The sequence below is a fragment of the Gallinula chloropus genome (assembly GCF_964237585.1).
Source record: "Gallinula chloropus genome assembly, chromosome: 6".
Classification (NCBI taxonomy): Eukaryota; Metazoa; Chordata; class Aves; order Gruiformes; family Rallidae; genus Gallinula; species Gallinula chloropus.
Window position 1 is genome coordinate 18,279,960 of NC_140091.1, and position 25,643 is coordinate 18,305,602.

The 25,643-nt window shown below is 36.3% G+C and overlaps 1 protein-coding gene across 3 annotated transcripts in view; it reads left to right on the forward strand.

Moving 5' to 3' along the window:
• Positions 1–25,643, forward strand: part of FNBP1L (formin binding protein 1 like) — a gene marked incomplete at its 5' end in the record, with an annotated part of 54,147 nt that overhangs the window by 14,790 nt on the left and 13,714 nt on the right. For all 3 annotated transcript variants that reach the window (XM_084265805.1, XM_084265804.1, XM_084265806.1), the window contains 6 exons: positions 13,937–14,052; positions 20,789–20,842; positions 22,307–22,454; positions 22,840–22,902; positions 24,371–24,475; positions 25,013–25,141. In XM_084265805.1, the coding sequence (XP_084121931.1) occupies positions 13,937–14,052; positions 20,789–20,842; positions 22,307–22,454; positions 22,840–22,902; positions 24,371–24,475; positions 25,013–25,141 (615 nt within the window). The remainder of the gene's footprint in view (positions 1–13,936; positions 14,053–20,788; positions 20,843–22,306; positions 22,455–22,839; positions 22,903–24,370; positions 24,476–25,012; positions 25,142–25,643) is intronic.

The window sequence follows — 25,643 nt, forward strand, 5'->3', positions numbered from 1 at the left end:
GGGTCATATTCATTTAAATGACTTGGGCTAAAATCTAGTTCTCTGGATGACATCTCCAGTTTGGAAGATCAAACTGTAAGCAGCATTCTTTCTGTTCTGTTTTTATTTCCCCATGTTAGTCTTTTTTGGACTGTATAATATTTTCCATTCATGGTGAAGTTGCTTTGAAGCAAAGAAATAGAAAACTAGTATTCTGAATAAAAACTTTGCATTGAGGATTCAATTGCTGAAGAGATGTTTCAGGATACTGCTGACAGTTTAATATGAAAATACATTCTTGACTGTTACTTGATTCACTTTTGCTACCTTTATTTTGATTTATTAATTCACTTTGAAGCTGGAGAGTGGACATAGCTGATGAATTGAGATATATTTTATATGAAACTAATTTTTCTGCTTTTTTATCATCTGAAAACGGATTTTACTGTCACGATAAACTGGGTTTTTTTTAAATGTGAATTGCCTGTTCTGCCCTTGCAGAAGTATAATAATTTTTCTTATTAAGCATTTTAAAGCACCTGGGAAAAAATCCTTCATGTGACTGTGACTGCTTTGTGGTATCATATGTGATACAGAACATGCAAAACTTAGTCAAATATATTTTGATAAATGATCTTGCAGAGATTTGAAGTGTTTAGTACTTTTCTGAAACTCGTGGGGACAGTAGTTTTAAGTCTTCTCTTCCTTGGTGTGGGAATGATATGTAGTTGTCTTTGAACTGCTTCCTTGAGATTTTCTTGGTTCCTTTCCAAATAATCTTCTTCGGAAAATGGGTGGCTGGGGAGTGTCTTTAGTTTCTTTAATTTCCCAGTCTATGATAAAGATGCAGTGAATTCAGGTACTGACACAGATAAGAAAATGACTAATTACATTTTGTTTTATTTTCTTTTTAAAAGATAGGCATTGATTTTCCGATTGATAGCTAATGTCTTATGAAATAAAAAAAGATGCTTTGGGGAAAGGCACTGCTGCTGCATTTTTTTCTACCACAGAATCCTTGTGTGTTTTTGATTACATTTAGACATGCTTTAATCACTGATTTAAAAATGGTATAAAGTGTTAAGGTTCCCCAGATATGAAACATCAATTTCCTGTGGTTTTTTAATCAAGCTGATAATGTTAAAAACGAAGTTGGAACTCCCATATGCAATTGGATGGCTTCAGTTTTATAGTCAATAAAATATAACAATTTTATTCAGTGTAAAATAAACCGTTTTGTGGCTCTGTCATTATTCCATGTTTTATTCAATATTTGAAGCTTATTCTTAGAATTTGCTTAGCATTTTATGGCAATCCCTAAAACTAATTATTTACTGAGATTTACCACTTATAATTTAATATTAATATTTTGCTGGTTTAATTCCCTGAGGATTTAGTGAAGTGAGAATTTAAGAAAGACAAGAGTAGTAGTTCATGCGGAAGAATGAAATTACAAATAGTTGGGTTTTCCATATAGGACATAATGAATGGGACCTGGCAATGCATAAAATACAAGAGAGGTTCCACATCCTTAGGAAGAAAGACACTGTGCCACTTCCTTCTTCAGTGGGTAGTAAGCAGGGTTAATTTGATAGGATTCTTTGGTTAGAACTAGATTTTGAAAGGGAAGTTTTATGATTTGTAGTGAGTTTCTATGCTGATCTGCAATTGAATTTTGAACTGTATCTCCAGTATATTATTTGTTACTGATTTGCTGTATTTCTGATTTGGTAATACTGAAAAGTCATTAAGAAAGTCATACTAATTGTTTACTACAGTAGCAGTTTTTTTGTGACTGACATCAATGGAACAAGCGGTTTTGTGTGGAGTGTAGCGTTAACATAGTGCTTAAAATGTTGCTATTAAACTGTTTTCCCAAAGTATTTGTTGATTAGGGCAGAGATAAGATCTACAGTATCTGACTGTGGAGTAAGATGGATAGGTTGTGCCAAAGAGGCTTGAAGAAAAAATTAAAAGTGGACAGGAGATGAAAAAATTAAGTTGATTAAAAACTTATCCTGAGAAATTATGAGAAAGAAAAAGTGGGCAAGACTCTCCTGTTTCAGTCACAGATAGAAATACCTAGATTTAATGCATGTTTACCTTGAGCTTTCTGATTGCCACTGTATTTCAGTATGAGTACCCTTGTATTTTTATTAGTTTAGTGAGAAGGAATTAGCTACAGAAGGTAGGCCCCTGCTGAAGTATTTTGATTTCTACATTGACTGTTTTACTTGCTCTCCAAAAGAAATTGGCTCTTCAACAAGAAATAGATCCAGTTTGGTGTCAGTATTGCCAGATGTGACCCTGTAGTTCCATGTTTACTTCTGCCCTGAATGTGTGTATGATTTGTCTTGCTTCAGACATCCTTGCACGAATTATACTATAGATTTGCTTTCTTTAAATATTGAACTGCAGTGATGTGGAAACTACTTTGTATTACTGATGTGATTGCCGCACCAGATTACAGAAACAGTATAAAATGGAGCTAGTTTTGAGTTTGTATATGTTTTGGAAAGAATGAGAAACATAGCAATGACAGTTCAAAAATTTGGGTGCTTTCTGCAGTACACTGAAGTTTGTACTCACTCAGCTCTTATATGTACAGCTTCAGTGTCCAAATGTACTGTAATAGGGTTGGTTTTTTTTTACCATTAAAAAAAATGCAGCTTTTCTAATGGAGCTTCATATGCTTATTGTTAAGTTACATCATGCTGATGATTTCACTTGTAATTTGAGGTATTTGGGAAGGAAGAGTACCTTGTTAATCTGGAACACAGTCTGTGTTCGTATTACTGTATTAGTACATTTCTACTAGAAAAAAAAGTTTTATGAATAATTTTAATGTTACTCTTAGAAGACATGTTAGGATTCTGAAATCTATTTTGAAGAGGTCTTTATATTTCTAAGCTTGTTTCTTAAAAACTCTGAGATAAGATGACACATAGCAGAATTCTGTTACATTTTAATATTATCTGAATCACAGAACATTGAAACATTCCATTGTTTTGAAGATGCCAGCAGCAACATCTGGTTTTAGTTTAAATTCGTTATTCAGTTATGTTAACGTTACTACGAAAGTTTCTTTAAAAACAATGAGTGCAGTAGACTCCATTGTGGATGGGGGATGATTTTTGTGGGTTTGATTCCTACCAGGGTGTTAGCTTTATCTGAAATAGGGTTTCAAAGGAGATAGGAAGCATCTAAACTGTTGGTATGTTACTTACCTGTTAAGTGTATGGATCTGGTTTTATAATCAAGTTTGAAAGTATTTGCTGGTTTTTGCAAGACACTTATGAATGGGAAAAAAGGTGGCTTGTATATTTTTTTTCTCTTGAATGCTATCACAGGTGATACTGAAAAGGGAAGTTCACCTTGGAGTAGGACTTTTTATAGAAAAATCCCCTAGTCTAGTGAGTTGACAAAAGCAAACATGTATGGTGTATCAGTTAACAGCTGAGTTTTCCAGCTCTGTAACTGTTTACCTACCCAGTCCTCAGTGACATCCAATCTTCTGAAGCACTGAACAGTGTCTGCTCTCAATTAATTGAAGGTGAGTGTGCTCAGAACAGAGTCTGTGAATAATTCTGTTAATATTTTCAGCCTTTTCTAACCAAGAAGAGGCTAATGATTTACTTAAGTAAAATTGAAGAGCTGATGATGTGTATGGATGTCTTAACTTTGAGTGATCAGAAGAGAAATACTTCTTCATAATCTGTGCAGTACAGCTGTATCATTTGTATACCAGTCGGAACAAATGTAAGGTGTATGCCTTCACTGTAAATCTCTTTGATGTTAGCTGATAATAGCATTAGGAAACATCTTCTTATATTCAAATTGTATTTGAATACCCTGTATTACAGCGTACCTACATTGGGAACATTGGTTGAAATAGCTTATCAGAACTATGCTAAATAAGGAGATTCCGCCTGGATCTTTGTCTTTTTTTCATAGTAGAAGATTCATGTTTACAAGAAGATCCAATGTGTATTATTTCAGTACCAAGTTCATGTAGGTTTAGTGGGAATTTTAATTACATTTATTGTGAGAAGTGATCTAGAAGTTAAGACTAGGATGTGTTTGTTTTATTTCTGTGCTATAAGTTTTATGAGTTCATAGTTTACTCCAATTATTGTTCAGAAACAGTCCCATGAAGGACATTTTTTGTAAGGAACTGTTGCCTTGAGTTTAATATTCTAAATAACATGTGCCTTTCTGAAATACGTATAAAGAACATTACAAGGGATATACCTTGCTTGCTGCATTTTGAAACAGTGAAGTTCTGCTGCTGATACGCAGTGCTTGGATTCTGTATAGATACTTTTGTTATGCTTGTCCCAATTGCCAGAACGATAAACAGTATGATTCAGGCCATACCAAACAGGTTTTTTTCCTTCCTACTTACTCCACTGAGATAAGGCTTAAATGTGCATCTTTAAATGTGAAACAGACCAAATTGACTCTTCTGCATGGGATTTGTGCACCCTACTTGTTATACACTTTGTGTTTTTTAAGTCAGTTCAAGATGGTATCCTCAGAATGGACTACTTAAAAGCTGAGCAGATAAATACAAGGAAGTGATATTTGGATGACAGGGAAGTTGATGCTCTCCCTTACTTTTTCCCTTCCTCAGCTGGCAGAAAGTACTTCCTTGTTTTAAATTTATATTGCTTGCGATATCTTGGCTTTTTGGTGAGTTCAGAGCTATGGCTGCATTGTAGTTCTGAACAATAGTGTATAGTATAGATTGCAGCTAAGTTACACACAAACTAATGTTTTACTTATGTCACATTTCAATTCAGTACATAATTCTAGTATTCCTATTAGGTAGTGCAGTGTAAGCTGAATTGCACGGTAGAGCAACTGAACATTGTACAGAGCTTGTACAGAGCTCTGCATTTACATGTAAGGGATGGAGGTGTAACTTGGTTAAGCAGTGACTGTGTCCACCAGAGCAGTGGATGGAGGCTCATTGCAACAGAATGAGCAGCAAAGCTGGTGAAACGGTGATCCATATTTTCTTCTGAATTTCTGATGTAGGGCATCTGGGTGTTCAGTAGTAATACTGTATTTGTAAACCCTTTAGCTTTCACCTGTTGCCTCCTCTATATCTCTCTCCGTGCCACTGTAACTACAGGGTGGAACTTCATACTCTAGGGGAGGAGCCCTTTCATTCTGTAACATTGATACCAGTCCCTTCTGTTGAGCACAATTTTAATTTCACTCCCATACTGTATGGAGAGGAAAAAAAACAGTGCATAGCCTGCTTCTTAGATGCTGTGCCAGTCTGGCCAGAGCAGGAATTGGCAGTAGGTAAGATCTCCTTCCTGTTTTTACAAGTTTTTAGAAAACAGTTCTTTGGAATGCAAAAATAGATTGTCATGTATGCAAGAATTGGGAAGTGTCAGGGCTGCTTGCTCATTTGATCTCCTGAGGATGCATTTTTTTTTTAATAATGTGGAAGTATCTATAATTTGTAGAGGTGTGTTAAAGTTTTTTAAATTACCAGTTTCACCAATGGTTTTCTTAGTCACACACTAAAATATTCACCTTGTACACTGAATATCAAACTGTGTAATCTTTTCTAGCTAAAGAATTAAATTATTTTTATGCAGTTTTTCATATAGAATGAGAAACTTGCAGCATTGTTTTCTAAGACAGATACATAGTTCTTGAAGATTTTCTCTAGACTAATGTTATTTAGTAAATGTGCTGGGTTTGTACCGAACTCGTGCTTCATGTAAGGTCTCTCATGGCTATTGGTTATACAGGGAATTCAGCATTCTGCTGCTTTGTTGATGTATAGTCCCACTGCTTTTTACTATGTGTTAATCCAGTGGTGCTGTAAAGGTGGGATTCTCTCCAGGTATTGCTTGTGATGAGCAACAGCATCTTAGCGTTGTAAAAACAGTAATATTTTTTTACTGTGATGCATCATATCACACTTAATTTATGGTTAAACTTCAAGTTGTCTTTGGTCCTTTTGCAAATGACAGAATTAGGATTAAAATGTACTTTTATGCTTCTGTTTATTAACAGCATTCAACCACTCCCAGAAGAACGCAGAAAGTGATTGCTTTCTGGCTTGCCTGTGATGAAAATAAGATTCCTTGGTATTAGTGGAATGGACATAATGATATCCTTTTTATATACAAGGCAAGCATAGTGCTGTTTCTATGTTGAAGTGGCAACTATTTTAATCCAATAATGCTTCCAAACACGTGATTTGTGATCAGCTGTTGTCTTGGACAGGGCTGTTTGAAAAGGGTCTGAGATATATTAAAGTAGGAATTAAGCCTAAAGTACAACTAAGTAGAGAATTAGGGTTTGAGAACTAAGCTTTAGTTGAACTGCAAATAAGACCCAAGTATATTAAAGATCTTTATAAAGGAGGTGTGTGAAAAAAAATCTGGGTTTTTTTTTTTTTAATCAAGAGTTGTTTAAGCAAATTTTTATCCAGTTAAGAGTTTAATGAGTTAAGGGGCTATTTGAAATATAATGACTGGATTCCAATCCAGTTTTCCAAGTAGAATTTTCTGGTACATATTTTATATATGCTTATATTCTACAAGCAGGGGTGTATGGTTAGTGATACCAGCTTTATATATATATGTGTGTGTATTTTTCTGAAGTGGTGGTAAAGGGAAGTCCATTCTGTTTGCTTGGGATCACATGTTTTGCCTCCTTACTAACTTGTAGGTAGAGATGTTATATTAAAGCTGACACAACCCATAATACGAAGAGGGTGGGATGGGTAGCAGAAAGGAAGGATTCCTGTAACCGTGTTCTGACCTCTAGGCACTCTGTTGGGAGAATTTCTGGAAGAGTAGTAGAAGGAGATAGTGCAATTTAGGAAGCCACTGTCCCTCAGTGAGGCAAGCTGTGAGCCTGCCATGGGAAGACAGAGTGGGAGTCCACTGGGAGAAACAGAATGCAGACCCACTGGTAAACTTGAGAAATTCTTCTCAGTTTCTTTACTTAAGTTTGCATCCTGGTACAGTGAGGTAAATATGCTGGTTTAGTTGATGTGGAGGTGCCCACTCATTAATTGAAGAAACCTGGAGGTGGTTGATTACCTGGACAAATAGGAGCAGCTGTTGAGATGCCCTCTGTGGCAGCAAGTTAATTTCCTTTCTTGTCTTAACGTGAATGCTTAATGTCCCAGCTGTGAACTGTTTCAGATTGCTCTGCTGGTAGAAAACTGTTAAAATCTAACCCTTAGTCCAAGAGATAGATCCATTCAGTGGTGTGAGTGAACTGGAGTGCACAGCTGTAATCTCTCATGCCAGTCTGAAATGTCCTTTAGCTAATCTGTTTATCGCTTGATGCACAACTTGATTCTGTGCATGTGGTAGAGTCCTGCCCTTTCCTAGAAAACGAATGTCTGTCACACCTGTAAAGATGTTAGCTGCCAAACAAGACATCCCCTCCTGCCAGACCTGACTTCCATCAAAACTTAGCAAAGGGTTCCTCTGCTGCTGGTCTGAGAAGATATTTAAAGAGAGAAGCATAGGCTTTGTATTTATCTTCCTCAATTATGACGCTCCATTTTTAGCTTCACTTCAGAAACCCAACTTGCTGTATGTGTTACTGCACAACATGGCTGCATCTCCAGCAGTTCAGCACCACTGTTGAGTTATTTGCTTACTTCATCAATTGGAAGAGTTCTCTGGTCACAGTTATCAGCTTTACAATCAACAGTGATAGTGCTACTGCTTTTTAAGAACATACATAAAAGGTTAACAGGCAGATGGATTTTTTCATGCAGCCTTCATGCTATTCCTTAGAGCAAAGTAGTCTTTCATCCAGTTAAAAGAAAGTTTTTAATTCCCTTTACTTTCCGTTCACGTATTAAGCACTTCAGGTCTACATTTCTAGCAGAGTTTCTCACTTAAATGTTTTCAGGCTGTGACATACAGTTTATTGTTAACACCAGTGTCTTATTTTTTCAAACAAAATAGCTCTATGTCCCAAACTTCAGCTAACAAATTGTCTTCAGAAGTTCTTTTTAGAAATTATTTTTCCTCTTTTTTTCTCCAGAAGAGAAATACTATCTTTTTCTTTATGCTATCCTGCCCGTACTGTACTCTTGTTTTAATATGAAATTAAAATGTGAAGTAGTTTAGTTTATATGCACCTTTAACTTTTTAAAAAATCTTAATCTCTTGTGTGCCTCTGTTTTATTTCCAGTATAGCTGTGGCTGTTAGTGACGCTGCTCTGAACCTTCTCTTTGATGTTAATCTTCTATCTATAAAGTGCTTAGAGTTTTAAATTTGCTCACAGCCACATTTTTTCCACACTCTTAGCTTCAATGCCTAGATTGTTTTCAGGGAGGAATGAGGTATAATTTGCAGGTTAGTCTGGAAGCTACAGTCCAGAACTCATAGAAAGCAGAAAAGCAGGACACTTTCTATTTTGTTCCAGTTCTTTGGAGCTGGAACTCCTGGACAGCTGGAAGCAGTTCTTGTCTGCCTCTTAGGAAGAAGCACATGGCACTTGCAAGAAAAAGAGGAAGACGAGAAAACCAACTTGGTAATGATGAAAACAAACAGGCAGGAAGATAGAGAAATCATAATGAGTTCAGACAGTAGAATAGAAGAGGATAGAAAAGGAAGCAGGAATGCATGAAGATGGAGACAAAAGTAGAAAACAAAAACAGGGCACTGAGGAGGTTTCAAAGATCAGAAAAACAAATACTCAGAAGTATATAGATCGATGTAACATATTCTAAATAAAACACAGTCTTGGAAATAATTTGTTCTGAAGACAAATAAGGAAAGGTATGCTATACTATACCGGCAACTTCTCACTACTGTAGTTATGTCTGGTTATGGTTCCCATTAATGTAGCCCATTAAGTTGTTCTTTGCACAAGTTATTTTAGAAATAAAGATATTTACCTGGAGTAATCTCATTCATGTAAAATGTTAAATTGTTTGAACTTAATTCACGGCCTTGATCTTATTTAAAAAGGAAAGCTGCATAGTGTTTCATAGAAACACACTTCAGGTACTTCCGAAGCAGAGTTTGGAAAAATCTTAATCCGCGAAGTAGCGGCTTTACAACGTTTTGCAATTTAAAATATTTTAACTTCTGGCATAGAGTTGGGTCTTTCTGTCTTCTGCAGTACTGCTGATGCAGAAAGGAAGGACATTATGCAGAATTTAACCTATCATTTAGACTTATCCATAATTTAGGTTCATTTGAGAAACCCTCATCCGCTTTAATGGAGTAAATAAGAACTGCTCCGATCAATGTTGAGCTATATAATCAGTCATTTTCTCAGCTGGATTACTGTGGACTTGCAGTTGTATGGTTAAGTAATTTGTTGCGTTCCCTAAAGAGATAATAAAATACAGAATTTCTATACACAAATGCACTGGGGCTTTTTTGATGCCAAATATTCGAGGTTTTTTCTACTGAACATGACCTGATTCCTGCTTTTCTGTGGTCTGAACACTTTCTTTGTGTGATCTCATTAGGGCATAGTATGCATTTCCTTATACTGGATGGCATGTTAAGAATTTAGAATGCAAAATATGGAATTAAGCTTTTAATCTCCCACTCATCAAATTGGAATTATTGACTAGTCAAGCTATGCAGTCTGGAGAACAAAGAATTAGGAAAAAACCTTTTGCTTCAAAACTGCAAAGAAGATCACTTAGGTAACTGCAGACTAAAATTGGGGTCAGATGGAAGTATGGAAATAATTATATACAATGTAATGTAAGAGAGTAAGATGATGGTAGCATAATGAATGCATAGTATAATGATTTCACCTAAAATGTTTGAGTAAAACTAACAATATTGCAGATTTAATTATTTGAGGTAGACTTTCAGCTGTGTTGTCTGGAGATCATCAAAATGGTGGTCAGTGAAATGATTAATCAGCAATTTGATATTGATGCAGTAGAGTTTATTGTAAAGGAAATATTTTATCAAAATGGATTTTTTTTTAAAACAGAGTTTGAAACTAAATTTTAAAACAGAGTTTGAAACTAATCCTAGTTTTTGATGGTAGTAGAAATGCTTTCAAAAGATAGTGAAAGCTAGGAACATTAACCCTTTAAAATCTCAATCTGTTCAATGATTTTTATTTTAAACTGCCACATAAACAGTGTCTGGACTAGCTACTGATAGCTTTAGAAAGACTGAAGATTTGGTATTTATGCTGTAGCATTTCCTCCATGCATATCCTTGTGAAGAGATACTACATGTTTTTATTTGTCTTTGGTGCAGATTTGATCCAGCTTGGCTCCTTGCTTTGATGCTTCAGCTGCTGTTATTGTTGTAAAGCTTCCTTGTCTCTGCAAAAACCTGGCAAGTTTAGAACTGCATACCTGAAGTATTTGTAACATTGATCTGTGGTTCCAGTAAACAATCTGGAAGTAGAGTTTAGGGAGATAACATTTCTTTGGGAGTAGTCTATGTTGACCTACTACAGACCTTTTGTGAAGTGTCAGATTTGTTTGTTTATGACGTGGGAAATTTCGGCTACATTCCAGCTTTTGAGTGGGCAGTTTCTGCTTTGAGCCACCATCCATTGACTGACATTAATCAGTTTAACACTGATTAATTATTTCAGCTGCAGTTTCAATAAAGTTCTTTACAAAAACTGCCTGCTCAGCTGTGAAGGGGTGTGGGGAGTTACTAAACAAACAGGACTAACAGTCATATATATTTGTCTTGGAATAGTGTGAAGAACATACTTTGCTATCAAGATAATAATATATAGCCAGATATTGTAAGATGTGGGGTTTTGGGGTTGTGGGGGTTTTTTTTGGTGGGTTTTTTTTGCTTTGTGTTTTGGGGTTTTTTAATTGCCTTTCACTGTAGTTGATGCAGTTTTCACCAGCCAAAGTAGTACATGGGTGTATTCATTTTTAAATTCCAAGCTTAAATTTTATTGCAGTTAATTGGTCCATTTTCTCCTCTGTATTCTCTGATTTTTGCTCTTTTTTCCAATCAGGGTATCACTTGGCTTGTATCTCAGTTCATTAATTGTATTTCCTTTGTAGCAGTATAGAAGATTTTCTGCTTGTGTTCTTAGGTGAAAAGGAAACTCTTCGAGAGAAGTTGAAAGGACCATGAGTAAATTTGACTCAGCTCTACAAGCCTTTCTGAAAAAGCCATTCTTTTCTGCTTATTCACTTTCATTGCTTTTGTCTTTTGCTCATTTATCTCAGTGTCACTATTGAGCAGTGTAAGGTGATTTTTGTGAAGCTGATATTTGCTTTACATCTTCTCTTGTAGTTGAGAGCTCTGTGCTACAGTACGTACATGACTTAGAGAACTTAAAAGACTTTATCGTGTCCAATTTAACACAAGGCATCAATGTTTATGTGAGCGTTTACTATAGTGGTTTTATTTTGAGCACAAATCTAGTTTTGGTTTTTTTTTTATCCGCCTTTGGTCATTCATAAGCCAGTTTTCAAAAAAAGCTTTGGTACTTCCTGGAAGTATGGTTTTGGTTTTGGTTTTTTGCAATTTTTTGTGGTATGCTTCACTCAAACATAGTACATAATATATTTGCCAACCAAAAAATTGCAGTGGCTTTGTGAGGCTGTCTCTTCAGGAGAGTGGGAATTCCAGTAAAAGTGGACTAATGGCCCACTAAATTAGGATTTCCATTCCTTATCTAGGAGTTCATAAATGCATCCATGAGTAGTTTTCCTCACATCAGTAGTGGTGAAGGAGCTGGTCTAACGTCAAGGTCTGTGGAGCGGTGAGGGTAGCTAGTGGGGTTTTGGTTTGTGTTTTGGTTTGGGGTTTTTTGTCTCCCAAAAAAACCCTCTCCTACACTGGCTTTACTCCATTCAGGTTGTTCAGTGTATGTTCTAGGCAAGCTACTCATGTAGGGAGGGAACAAATTCTTTCTTCTCTTGAAGGGCTTATGGGATAATCCTACAAAGCTGTCTTTGCACAGAGCATACTGTTTGTAGAATCAGATAAGAATAATTGAGGAAAGGAAGAGCTTTTGGCACTTGGTCAGTGATGAAATACGTCTAGTAAAGCATGAGGGGAGAATAAGGTCAAATGTACTCAATTTTTTCTATTGCAGTTTCATATTAGTGGCAGAGAATTAATTTTGACCAGTAGAGTCATCTTTTTTTAAACGACGTTATTTGTAAAGCCTTCTTCTCTGGTTACATGTTTGGAAACATAAGTAATGTGGTGTTCCGTAATGCTAATGAGAGCTCTGTGGACAAAAAGAGCCTAAGTAGGACAGCAGGGGCTTTGTTCTGCTGTGCTCTGAAGAAAGTCAGTTTTTCTTAATGGTATTGGATGTAGGCACCATGCCAAAAGCACCCAGGTTAATGTTGTCAGAGTAACTGCAAAAATGAATAGAATATAGAAAAGAAATGGTTTTTTGCGTACATGCAACAGTGGTGTGACACTAAAGTATTGGTAACCCTCTCCTCCTTCCCACACACAATGCATATGCCATGATTTCCCAAATACATCACAAGTCCTTCTCCTCTCTCTTGTCTGTATGGTTCTCTGGTGAAACAGATCAGGGAAAGTGGTTGTGTATTCAGTGGAGAGTGATGCAGAGGTAGGAGCACATGGCTGGCAGTGGAACTGGGTTCGTGCTTTTGGCTGGCAGTACTTATGCCATTGGATTACAGTGTGCAAGGCACTAACAGTCATGATGTAGGATTGTGGGAGCTGCAAGGCAAGATTTGAGAGCAACCTGAATCCTGTTATGTTCTCTTAGTATTTTTGTTGGTTTTATATAGCTGTGTTGTCTCAGTATCTCTCTTAGTGAATACGTTTTCTTTGAGTCTTAATCCCTGTGGCGTTTTATGGCATTTTTAAGTTTAACATCAGATCATCCTACTGCATGTTGAAATTGAACTTAAATTGCTAATACCAAACGTTGACGTAATTCATTAGGTTCAGGCAAGTTGCTGAATTTGCAAGACACAGCTTCTGATAAACACCCCTCTTTTTTGTGTAGGTTAAATAAGCTTTGCCTTTAAATGCTTTCTAACAAACTTGAATGTTGCAGTTCCTTGTCTTTTCAAATTACTTTATTACAGTAAACGTCATAATCTGAAAATCCTCAGTTTTTGCACTGCAGCAGATTTTTTAGCATAAAATACAAATATGTGCTAGACTGAAAATACTTGCTAGGCTGTATTTTGTACCTTTATTTATTCCTGCCTAATTCCTAATCCCTGTATTTCCACTTGTTTTTGAATTTTCAACTTGTCCTAATTATTGTACCCTCCACCTGTTGATGAGTATAGAATACAGGGAACAGTTTATTTTGAAGATGATTTAATGTATTAAGAATCCCCCAACCTTTTTTGGAATTGTAGGGGTTTTTGAAGTGTTTCTGTTTGCTTTTCTGTAACTTTCTTAAAGGCTAAGGACATATTTGCTTTCTTTGGAATCTCTTGTTAGAGCTGATCATTAACTGTGTGTATAGATTTACTTTAATAAATGTTTTTGATGCATGGACTACACCCAATGTAGTCATGCAGCTATGATGTATGTTATTTTTATTTCAATAGGTAGTCGTAATCTTCGTGTCTACTGAAATGACAACTTCTTGTGGTTTAGAACTGCCAGGCATTTCTCTTGTTGAACAGTCTATTACCTAATGCTGATTTTTGCTTACATCTTTGTTACCTCAGTGGAAAGATCCACTTTTGAATTAAAGGATTTTCAGGGGGGAAAAAAGGACATAAGCATTGTGAAAGTGATTAAAGGCCATGTACAACTTTAAATGCAAGTATATAGAGCTGGTTTTACATAGTTAGATCTGTGTCTGCACATACAGCTTACTGTTCTGAAATAGATACATGACTGATTTATAACTTGAGTAATTTTAATCCAAGTAGTAAGCATTCCCTCACAGCACAATTTATAAATAAATTGTATGCCCTTTCTGCTGCTGCTGTGATTCTTAACTAATTCTGGCTATTTTTGTTTCCTTTTGTTTTTAAAGGATCAGTTTGATAACTTGGACAAGCATACACAGTGGGGCATTGACTTCTTGGAGAAATATGCAAAATTTGTAAAAGAAAGGATAGAAATTGAGCAAAACTATGCAAAACAACTAAGGTAAGGTTTTTGGTTTGTTGTGTTCTTTTTACAGAATCATTACTTAAAATCACTGTATCAGATGACGCGCAAGTATGTAATGTCATGATTAATAACCATTTTTATTTACAGAGTGAATTAGATCCCTAGTTCTTTTTATTATACACAGGTTTTTCTTTACCAGTCCAAAAGAGAAAATTATCTTTGGGTGTGCACTTGCCTGTTTGTTTTTGCCTTCTTCCATCCTTTTATTTCCACCCACCCTTCAAATCCTTTTAAGATTTTGAGATTCAAAACAAAGTCATGATAATATTTTGCAACTGACTATTAGCATGTCTGTTGCATAGGACATTATCCATGTCTAAGTTTTTGTGTATTCAAACAGCTTCAAGCCTCTACTACTGATTAATATCTCATGTTGAATTGGCAAGAGCTACACTACGCTGTGTTAAAAATGTGATTGAAGTTGTTGAGTAGAACTTGAGAACACAGCAAATCATCTTGTCTTCAGTGCATGCCCTTTCCATAGCTGGTCTTGTCCCTTTGAATGAGACCATAACCAAACCACCCTTTGTCTTACCTCTCCAGTTTACTTTCTGTCGGTGCCAAGTGAAACATCTTTTAGGTCCAATAGGAATTTCTCCTCAGGAATTGTAGCAAGAGTTGTACAAGAACAGTAACAGCAATAAAGTGGCAGAGAAGCACATTCTTCAGAATAAAGCAGGATTGATTTTTACCAAAACATACACACCTTGTGTACTTGAAGTAGGTGTGCTGAAGCTGCTGCCTATCCTTGTCAGACCGAAACAGATAGCAACTTCTCTCTTGTGGTGTCTTTCATCATTTCATCTTTGGCAAATCAGATTGTCACCAGATAGAGCAGAGGAATCCTCATGAGTGCAGTAATGAGGTTCACAGCCAAGGGTAGGCACGTTCTCTGACTAGGCTGTTCATTTCCTTTTTGAGTTTCTTTGATCCGGTTGCATGTATTCACCTAACATAAATAATCCATTATTTTGCTGAAGGATTTTTTTCTTAAAAGGAAGGAAATAAACACCACTTTTCCAAAGCTGGCATAGAAGAACTTCAGAAGGTAAAGGAAGGTTTGAAGCATGCATAGCACCAATTCACGGCCCAGTTTTGATTTGTTGTCAGTTGTCTGTGAAAATAGAAACATATTTTATTTGCATGGATCTATTCAGGTCTTTTCCTTAAATAGTATGAACAAATGCCATTTGCTTAATTGTATTTAAAGGTTCATTCTGCAGCTGGCAAGATGAGACATCACATTATTGCTTCAGGATTTGACTAAAAGCAGGAACTCTTCTCTTTGGGGTAAAATTACTGATTTTTCTCATAGTCTTTCAAAAATGAAAGAGTTGAGTACCCCTTCTGTCAGATGACCGGACTGACTGTCCATATGCAGTAAGTATGACAGTTTTGGGAAGCACAGGTCTTGCTGCACACGCCTTGTCCAGTGCATGCATGCACTCCTGCCTGCCATCAAGGCTCTAGACAGCACTGACATGAGAAACTGACTGATTTTCTGCCAGTAGACCAGTTTGTGAAGCTACTCTTCAATGTTCTTGCCTGTGTGCTCCTTGTGGGAGAATTGACTGTTAGTAAACACTCTTGGGATCACAATTTGGTTTTAGCGTTGTTGCTCTTGAGGACTCTTGCTGCTTTCAACCACATAAAAACGGTCATGAGGCCACAAGGGAGATAGAGATCAACCAAAATTTTCACCTCCAGAAGATAGCCATCCTGCACCTTGTTCCTGAAAAGCTCGGAGAGGTGATCCTGGAAATAGACTGTGGTTTTATGAGTGTTTTTTTCCTTTTATAGGGAGATATAATCAGAAAAAGAAGGTTGAGAATACCTTTGTAATAAACTTTGTAACTGTGGTTTATTATGTCCTTGTTTAATAGATGTGTAAACAGTATGGTGAGTGGTCACCTCTTGGTAGTTCTACAGCTCTCAGTGCTTGGATAGGAGGCAAAGGAAAAAGTTGATGAGGGAGATAATGCTGGTGCTGTATGGTGCTATTTTTTTTTTTCTGTCTTCATTTCAGTGTGGGCCATGAACATTCTGTTGAGATTGTTGATGGATCATATTCTCATAGACTTAACCCCAAGGAGTGGGGTTAAGTGATTTCTTCTTCATAACAGTTTTCACAAATTGAAGTCTGTGTCCTGGCAGAAATTCATACTCACTTTGTGGTGTGTACCTTGGCATTCCTAGTGTACTGTCACAACTTAGTGATGAGACTTTCCCAGGTACAATGGCTGCTCTGAGTCTTCTAAATGATAAGTGATGCATGTATAGCAAGCATTTGAGGAACTGTTTGAGTGAACTCACTATATTCTTACTGTATGGAGTTATTTACATTGCTGAGTAATTACAGAAATGATAACTCATGAGAATCCTGTACACATGCTGGTTTTAGGTTGCAGGTCGTTCCTAGATACTCCTCTGTGATAGGCAATTCTTGATACTGAGGAAAAGCGTAAGAAAAATTGAAAACATTGAGGAATCCTCAAATGTCTGCAAGGGGAAAAAAGTAGCTATAGAATTTGTCATTGTCTGCAGTATGTTCTGGGGAGAGGGGGGAAAGAAAAGCAACTACAATTTTTGTTTTGTTTTGTTTGAGCTAGCTTAAAGAAAGTTCTGAAGTTTTGTGTAGCTTGGGTTTCAACTACCATTATGGTACACTCTTGATTGTTAAAGCTATTGGTACTGAGTTACAGGGATGTGAATTGTATTACAATATGCATTGTAGATTAGCAGATTTCACTTTTATTATGTGACTGTTTAATTTGTTTTTACTTTATCCGGGGAAAAGTAAGTTTAGTATGTGCCAAATTACAGGGTTCCTGGCCGAATTTTGTAATTGAATTCTCAGATGCTGTTTTTGATCAGCATTATTTCTCAAAAGGGGCAAGGTGAAGGTCTGTTTTGTTTGTTTCCACAAAATCACACACAAAATAGTTCTGGAGGTTCACTCCCTTTTTGTTCTGCCTGAAGCATTATGACAGTTAAGAAGACAGAGCAGTTCTACTTCCTATGATGTCAGGCAGTAATACAAGTTATACCTGCAGTTACAGATGAAACTACCATGCAAAGTAAGATTTCTGAATTTGGTCAGCTTCTCTGTTGTCAGTTTAGAGATAACAGCAATGTTGTTGGGTTTTTTTTTTTAAGTATTTTAATGTTCTCCTTTAAAATTTCATGTTGTGATCTCTGGAGATTTCTAATTAATCTGACCAAATTTTTCATGTTCCAGCTGCATACTATGGTGTACAAGCAGGTCTTTTCTAAATACATTAAAACGTGCATGTGTCTAGTCAAATTGAGACATAATTACCACATTTTTACATGCAGAATCTTGGAAACATTTACAATGGGTGTAAGCTCAAATGTGTATTTGGAGGTGCAAATTATCATGTGTTCATGTCTCAAATTTCTCCTCCTTTGATTAGAGCTGAGAATTTCCACTGTTGTTGCTATTGAAATATATGTGCAAGCCAAAACATGTGCATTCCTAACTGTTCCAAACATATTCTGCTTTACAAACTCAAATTTCATGTTACAATTTTTTAAGATTTATCTCTTCAGTTAAAATTTTTTCTGATTACGTGTTGCTAAATACAGTTAATTGTCATTGTTTCATGCAGTCCATAATACTGATATGCAATCACTGAAGCTATCAAAACCATATTGGAAGTACTAATTTACATATAAATTTGAAATGCCTTTAGGTACCTACTGCATTTATTTATTTTTTTAAGTTAAATTTTTTTCAAAGTTTGTTCCCAGTCTCATTTGTAATATGATGTAGAGGCTGTAGAGCTTTAGTGTAAGCAAATGGCACAGTACCTGAGCTGCTACCTTAATATAAATTCTACCATATTGATGATGGTGCTCTTATGTTCTCTATTATTTGACTGAAGAAAACTTAGTCATGGCGGTAAAACAGACTGTGGTACATGCAGCCTAAATTGTAATTCCAGAGACTATTAAAGTGTCACCAGTCTACACTTTCCTAAGGAATATAGAGCAATTTATCCCATAGATTTGGTTCAGTTCTGGTGTTCTGCAATTACTCCTGCAGTTGTCTTCTGAAATATTCTGGATCTGTATTTGGATCCTCAGGTTTAGACACGTTTAGATCAAAATGTTAAAGAACATGATGCCATCTGAAAGTGTTGACTGTCTCCTCTTTGAAATGTTATGCCTCCTTAACGTGTCAATGCTGGCTGCTTGTCAACTGGGTTGGGTTTTTTTTAATTTTTTAAAAAGATTTAAATCCAATTTCTCTGTTTTTTTGGAAGTGCTGGTGTTCGCTTCTTGGAAAAGCCATTTATGCTTCTTTGTTTACATGAACACTGGCTTTCCCTTTAAACTTCAAATTCTGTGTTTGCTTGTCATTTCATATTTGTTGACTTTGATTATTGCACCTTGTGCTGTTACTGAACCTTAAGTCTGATCACGCAGTGTCTCAAAACGGTATGTTTCTGTGATTCCCAAGGTGGACAAGATTGACTTCTATTAGGAGAAAGGATTATATATTTTTGCCTTCCTAGAAGTAGTAAATAGTTGCATTAAAACATAAAACCAGAACAGCATGCTAGTATATAATCTGCATTTGTGACCCTTCTCTTCTGCCACTTTAGATTGTGTGGTTTCTACCAAGTGGTTTGTTTCTGCATTTTTAACATTTGAAAATCTTCCCTTGAAAATGCTTGTGCATTGTTGCTTAGTTACAGCAACATATACTCGTTATGCATTTAACTTCTTGAATAATAATGAGAATTTCCAGAGTTTTCTATTCTTTAATAAGCGAAAATGGGACAGTTACTTCGCAAAGATGATTTTTTTCTTCTTCTTTTACTTGGGTTTATGCAATTTCCAGTCAAAATGTTTATTTTTAATTCCTACCAGGTAGAATTTTACAACACACAGTGGGTTCTGGTGATACTGAATACAAATTCTTCTTTTAACTTTAGTGAGAAAGTTCTTGTAAAATTTGTAGATGCTAAAATGTCAGTGTTTATTCTGTTTCTTAGAATATATTGATGTAAAAAGGGACTTGACTATCTTGTTCTACACTACTTGACTTGAACTGGACTGTTCTTGTTTTATGCTGCTTCTTTAGGTGGATGTGTAAAATAGTTTTATTGCAAAATACCATCCCAGCACACCATGCAGAAGTTGGAATTAATTCTGTTCCATACCAGTTACAGAGCAGAAGCGTTCCTTGCACTTGTTTTGTTGTGTGGGTATTTTGTTCTTAAGTGGAAGGTACAATTATTTAAGAGACGTGTGGGGGAAAAAATTGCCAGCATTGTGTTGTTTCTATTTGTGAGTTATAAAGCAAATAATTAACTAGTGGTCTGTTTATTTGAGTAGTAGATCTCTCTTTAAATACTGTTTGCTACCTCTAAAAACACACAGCAACTGAGATGTTTCACATCTCTGACCTTAAAAAGCACACAGGTTGATGGTAAGCAATTGAGAAAAATGTTTTTTCTTTTTCTTTGATACAAAGGAGGATGCTTTATTTACAGTAAAATGACAAACTGTCCCATGGAGAGGAAAAGCACTGCAGTAGAGCTATAATTTCAGTTTTTCTGTTTCATGGAAAAAAATGCCAACTTTAAAAGTGGGTGGAATGAAAAATGCAATCGATTGATGGTATGAATATTGGCTACTAAAAATGATAAGGAAATTCTGGAATTTTAATGAGGCAACAATGTATCATTTTGATTTTCAAGAATTTCAAAAAACCTCATTGCTGTCTGAAAGCAATATTGTAAGTCAAGGCAGAATGCTGTGCTGGAAAAATTGTGTACTCAGAACTTGATGTACAGCAAGATGAGAATTAGAAAAATCACTGGACATTCTCTCCTCTTATCCCTCCCGTCAGCAAAACTGTGTTGCTTCATTTGATATTCATCACAGGGTTTGGGGTGTTTGTAGCAATATTTGTAACTGCAAATATTTTGTGGTTGGTTGTGTAAGCAGCATATACCTGTGTTGTTTATTCTCTAGGGTGTAGAGTAGGTGAAGTGGTTTGTATGTTTCTTAAGATGCTGTTTCTGCATTGTGTGATAAGCAAATGAGTTCATGGCTGTGTTCTCAGAAATTGGGCTGTGATTCTGTGTAGAGTGCTGGTCCCACGGACAGTCTTTTAGAGATCTTCTTGATTTTTAAGAACCTGATATTTACAACACTGGTGGTAGGGCAAAATGTAACATCTTTCCTGAAAACCGGTGGTGCCTCTTGTGTTCTGGAAATATCCTTATTAAACATTTGGAGATACTGTGGTTAAAGCCGTTGAACTGAGTGTACAGTCAGGGAGCTTAATTGAGGCATGGACTTCTGTGCTCATGGGCACAGCATACAGTGTGCACTGTCTGGATTTTACACAGCATTCATACATTTGCTTTTTTCTTGTCTGCTGGCTGCTTTTGCATGTGTGAAAAGGATGTTAAATAACTCCTTAGTTTGTCTACTGATTGGGCAATAGAGGCTTTAAAATGACACTGTTCTAGATCAAAGTGAAATAAAATGTTGAAAATGCCATAGATTTCTGCCTTGTGTTATCTAAAGGATCTTTATAACATGACATAGAGAATAGATTTCTTCCTTGAAGTGATTAAAAAGAAATAATTTGTTTGTGGAGTTTTCTATGTGTGTGTCTTCTCTTCTAAAAAGAGATTCTAAAATGCCATCTCTTTTTGTTCTTCCTTAATAGAAATCTGGTTAAGAAATACTGTCCTAAACGTTCAGCCAAAGATGAAGAACCCAGGTAAAAATGTGCATTTCAAGTTCTGTGTATAAGAAATGAGGACTACAGTATTCTCTGTCCTTTTATGGATTTTTTTCTTTTTTAATATGAAGTATTTAATTGACTAGGATAAACAATGGAATTCTGCTTGGCTGTTTCTATTTCTGCAGTAATTCTGAAGCATGAAACCTGAGTCTGCTTCTGTTAGTGTTTTAAAGTAGTAAATGTGGCAGGTTGTACTTGCACCATTCCAGATTAGTCTTTGGGTAGCTGAACATTTGAAAGCAGAAGTTTATTATGCTGCATGCAGTCTAGTATTATTTTTAATTGAAAAGTAATTATTTGTCCTTAGGCTGTGTGTTTTGCTATTTTTCAATGCATTTATATGGCAACTGAGACTTTACTGTCCACAAAATTGTCATGTTTTTGGCAAGGAAGAGCTCTTAAACTGCTGGCTTGCTTTGACTCCGGAGTCACAAAATAATAAGTGAATATCTTAACTCTGGAGGAGCAATTTTTGCTAAACAATTTTTATGATTATTAATCAGAGAGGTGCTTGTTTTGCTGTCTATAGCCATATTTTATTTATTTAGAAAATGACAATGTTTTTTTCTGTAGGAGCTGCTGTTATGAAGGAAAGTGGGCAGGTTTCAGGTTGCAGCCAGAGCACATGCCGCGTGCATGGAGTGCATGAGAATCCACGCTTTGATTTCCTTTAGCTCTTTTGACTATTTAAACATCCTGGACCACAGGGAAAGGGATTTGTAGTGCTAGGGTGGCATTTGAATTCCCCAGAGCCAAGCCTATGGAGGTGGCAATATTCCACAGTTAAAAAGAAAGATGTGTATTTTAATGTGGTGCCTCTTTTTTTGTTGTTTTTTTTTCTTTCCTCCCTTCCATACACACTTTCTACCCTTTGCCCCTCCTCTTCCCCCCTTTTTAGTGCCAGCCATAGTGGCACCTTACTTCCAGCCAAGAGGTGGGCAGGCAAACAGGCAGCTGTCTCCAGAGCTGATAGCAAACTTGTTCTGTAGATCATCCATCGGGATGCATATGAGTGGTATGATTGGCATGTTCCACCCTCAAGACTACCAAGCACATCATCTCTGCAGCAAGTTCAGCCTCCGAGCCTAGGGACGTATGTATCCGTTCCCAAGCTCAGGCCTCTCATTTGGCAGCTTAGGAGATACCACTATACTACAGGGCTTTCCAGGTAGTATTCTTCTTCTTTCTTTTCCATCCACAAAAATCCATATTCTTATAAAATGTTCTCGAAGAAACATTGCAACATGTAGTACGTGCTAGGCTTTAAGTAGGCTTTCCCAACTTGTATTTCTGCTATAATTCAATTAGTGTTACAATACGGTTTATCATAAAATATCTATGGGGTTTTTTATTAACCAGGAGTATGGACTACAGTAAAAGAAGTTCATTAAAGTCTCACTTTCTGTATGTGTATGTTTGTGTGTGTGTGCTTTTTGTTAGGTTTACTTCGTGTATTGCCTTTTTTAACATCCTTAATGAGTTGAATGACTATGCAGGACAACGAGAAGTAGTTGCAGAAGAAATGGGACACAGAGTATATGGAGAGTTGATGAGATATTCTCATGATCTAAAAACGGAGAGAAAAATGGTAATTTCTATATAATAGGAAATGAAAATTGATACTTTTTTAATGAATTGATGTATTTGCCCAGTTCAATGAACTTGATGATAAGTAGGTTTTGTGATACATTTATAAAGCACATATTTAAGGTTGGTCTGTATTTTATGTTCAGTGGTTTACTACAGTTAATTAAACTTAAAAAATTAGGTCTTGTTACTGCTAAGCACTATCTCCCATTTTTGCCTGTGTAGTTTTAATGTGTTACTGGTTCTATACAATTAGTAATGTCTTCCAGAGAGTACTGGTAACTTGTGGGAGATGCTGTACATCATACTGTGTTGACTAGAGCAGAGACTAATGGTAATTATGCTAAAAAGATAATGTAAATTTAACATACTTCTGGTGGTTTTAGCATCTTCAGGAAGGGCGAAAAGCTCAACAGTATCTGGACATGTGCTGGAAACAGATGGATAATGTGAGTTTGTTTTTTGGTTTTTTTTCTTCTCAAACTTAGTAATATGGCCTGTAAATAGAACTGTTGTTGTCTTAGACTTTCTGTTTAGCTACATTACTGAATCTTTAAATCAGAATTAGTAACATTCAAAATATGGTATTTGTAGTTCCGCGTTCTCCTGCAAACTGCTTCTGTGTGTATGTTTGAGTAAAGCCTTGGCTTCTATCCAGCGTGAAGGAATCAGTTTCTAACAGGGGTTTGGGCTGCTTCAGTTGCTTCTTTGTGAGCCACTCTTCTTGTTTAGAGAGTGATTAGTAATAACTGTTAATATGAGGAAGAAATGTTAAGTCACTGTATTTGACTGTTACGTTTTTACTTTCTAACAGAGAAATGCAGGAAGTGAGAACAGGTTATAAAGCTCCTTTTTCTTGAGACTTGCTTTTAGAGAGAAAATAGAAAATTCACCCAAGTGTGTTCTAGATGCATTCTAATATTCAGCTGGGATTGTGTCTCAGAAATTTATTATTACATCTTTGGTCCAGATTATTGTGAAGCAATACCAGAAATGTTTGGTTTTGTTTGAAGCTATGTCATGTTTCATGTATCATGTCAAGAGTTTAATTCATGGTCAGAGGATCAGGGTAGAAGCAGTGTTTTTAGATGCTGTTGTCCTTCACAAAGATAGTTTGAGATGAACTCTGGGAATTATCAGCTTTGTGCACTGTATTTACTTGAGTGCTAAATCAGACTTTTAAATACATACAGCCTTGAAGGGGCACATTAACCTCAACTGCCTGACCGGGCTGAAGCAGGAGAACAGTGCCTACACAATCTCTGTTGTCAGTTTGTCTGTAGACTTAGTGGCTTCCTGAGCTCCAGCAGGTTTCCTACAGCAGTTGTCTTGACAACAGCTGGGTATGTTGAGCAGCAAGTGCATTCGGTACTCCTGTCTGTGCTGCTTCCAGCTATGCCAGGTGATAGGAATACTGATGATAACGGATGGGTATGCTGAGATCTTGTAACGCAGATAAGTCCTTCAGACTACCTTCAGGATAATTCTGTTGAATTTATTGATTAAAATTGATGTCTGAAGAAGGGAAATTGAAAATTCCACTCATACAGTTCCAGGTTTAAGTTTTCTGCCCCCTGATTTAATTTAGGTTATTATTGGAGTCAGGCTACAAAGTGGACTTGTCTGTTTATAATTAAATGCAGATGTCTGTAATACATTGTTCTGTATTTTGATTACCTGATACTGTAGAGCATAATTACAATTGTTTCCTTGCTGGTACTTGAAGGAAATAAGTATTAAATAGAAAAGCTGAAAAATTTTGAGAGTTGGTTGCTGAGAGAACAATGTTTTTGCTTAAAGGTTTTCAGTGAATTTAAGATATTTAAATGAAAGCTTTAATATTTAGAATTCAGAATTACTGTACAAAACCAGAAGGGAATAGTGGCTGTTAAATCATTAAGTTTGTGGCTTTTGTAGAGCAAAAAGAAATTTGAGAGAGAATGCAGAGAGGCAGAGAAGGCACAGCAAAGCTATGAAAGACTGGACAATGACACTAATGCGACAAAGGCTGATGTTGAGAAGGTAAGAGTGGTGCTGTTTCTTTCTTTACTGTCTCCTTTTTATAAAAACCTTTTATTTCCATGTTTGTCATCAGTACCAGAACAGCATTCTTTTTTGTATAATACTGTCTGTTAAGATATCCTTGCTTATTTTGTGCAAAGTCAAAGTTACAGTAAAATCTGAGACAGTACAGATGGGGGTAAACTTCACTAGTCTCGAGGTGATGCTGTGGAGATGATAACTGTCTTCCTTAAACAGGCAGACTTCCTGGTACTTGGTGGTATTTGTGGAATTTCAGTCACTGATGTGTTTCTTTAGGATACACGTTTAAGCAGAGTGGCTAAGGGAGATAGGATGATCCTTACTCTCTGTATACACAAACACACTGGGGCTGTAAACAGTGTATATGACATCTCACGTTCCTTTTATTTCAGTTATAGGGATGTCAGCGTTGGTGAATTGTGATTAGTGGTTTTGCATAGTCAGGAAAATAAAATAATGCTGCATGTTGTTGAAAAGCACAAGACATGTTTGAACTGATAAACACTTTCCTACTAGGCTAAGCAACAGTTAAACCTGCGAACACATATGGCTGATGAAAACAAAAATGAGTATGCTGCACAACTACAGAATTTTAATGGAGAACAGCACAAACACTACTACATTGTCATTCCTCAGATTTATAAGGTAAAACAATAAACAGAAAGTATGTTCTTCTTACAAAGGAGTAGTAAATTTTAAAATGTAAAAATTTATTTTGGGGCTTACAATGGGTAGTTTTATCAAGAAATTAGCATAATCTTGATAGAATCTGTATTTCATCATGAGGCTTACTGCTTAGAGTAATTATGCTTACACTTGTCCTGAAAATATTCTGTTGCATTTTCTATGAAGATTTTATATCTTACAGAGTCTTAGTTTAAATATTGCTGAAGAGATATGGCACAGTAAGCATTTGAGACATCTGTGAGAGAACAAACATGTAAAACAATTATTCTAATAAGGATCAGTCACTGATTCTTTTGCTCTCTGTGCATGTGAATGCTTTGACTCTGGCAGAGATGAAGGCAGGCAAATGGCTAATGGTGACTATGCAGTTTAATACATCTCATGTGCAGGTATAAGGTGGGTGGGTTGGAGGCAGTACTTTCCCCTCCCCAGTTGGTCGTTGCTTCATCAGTATTACCAG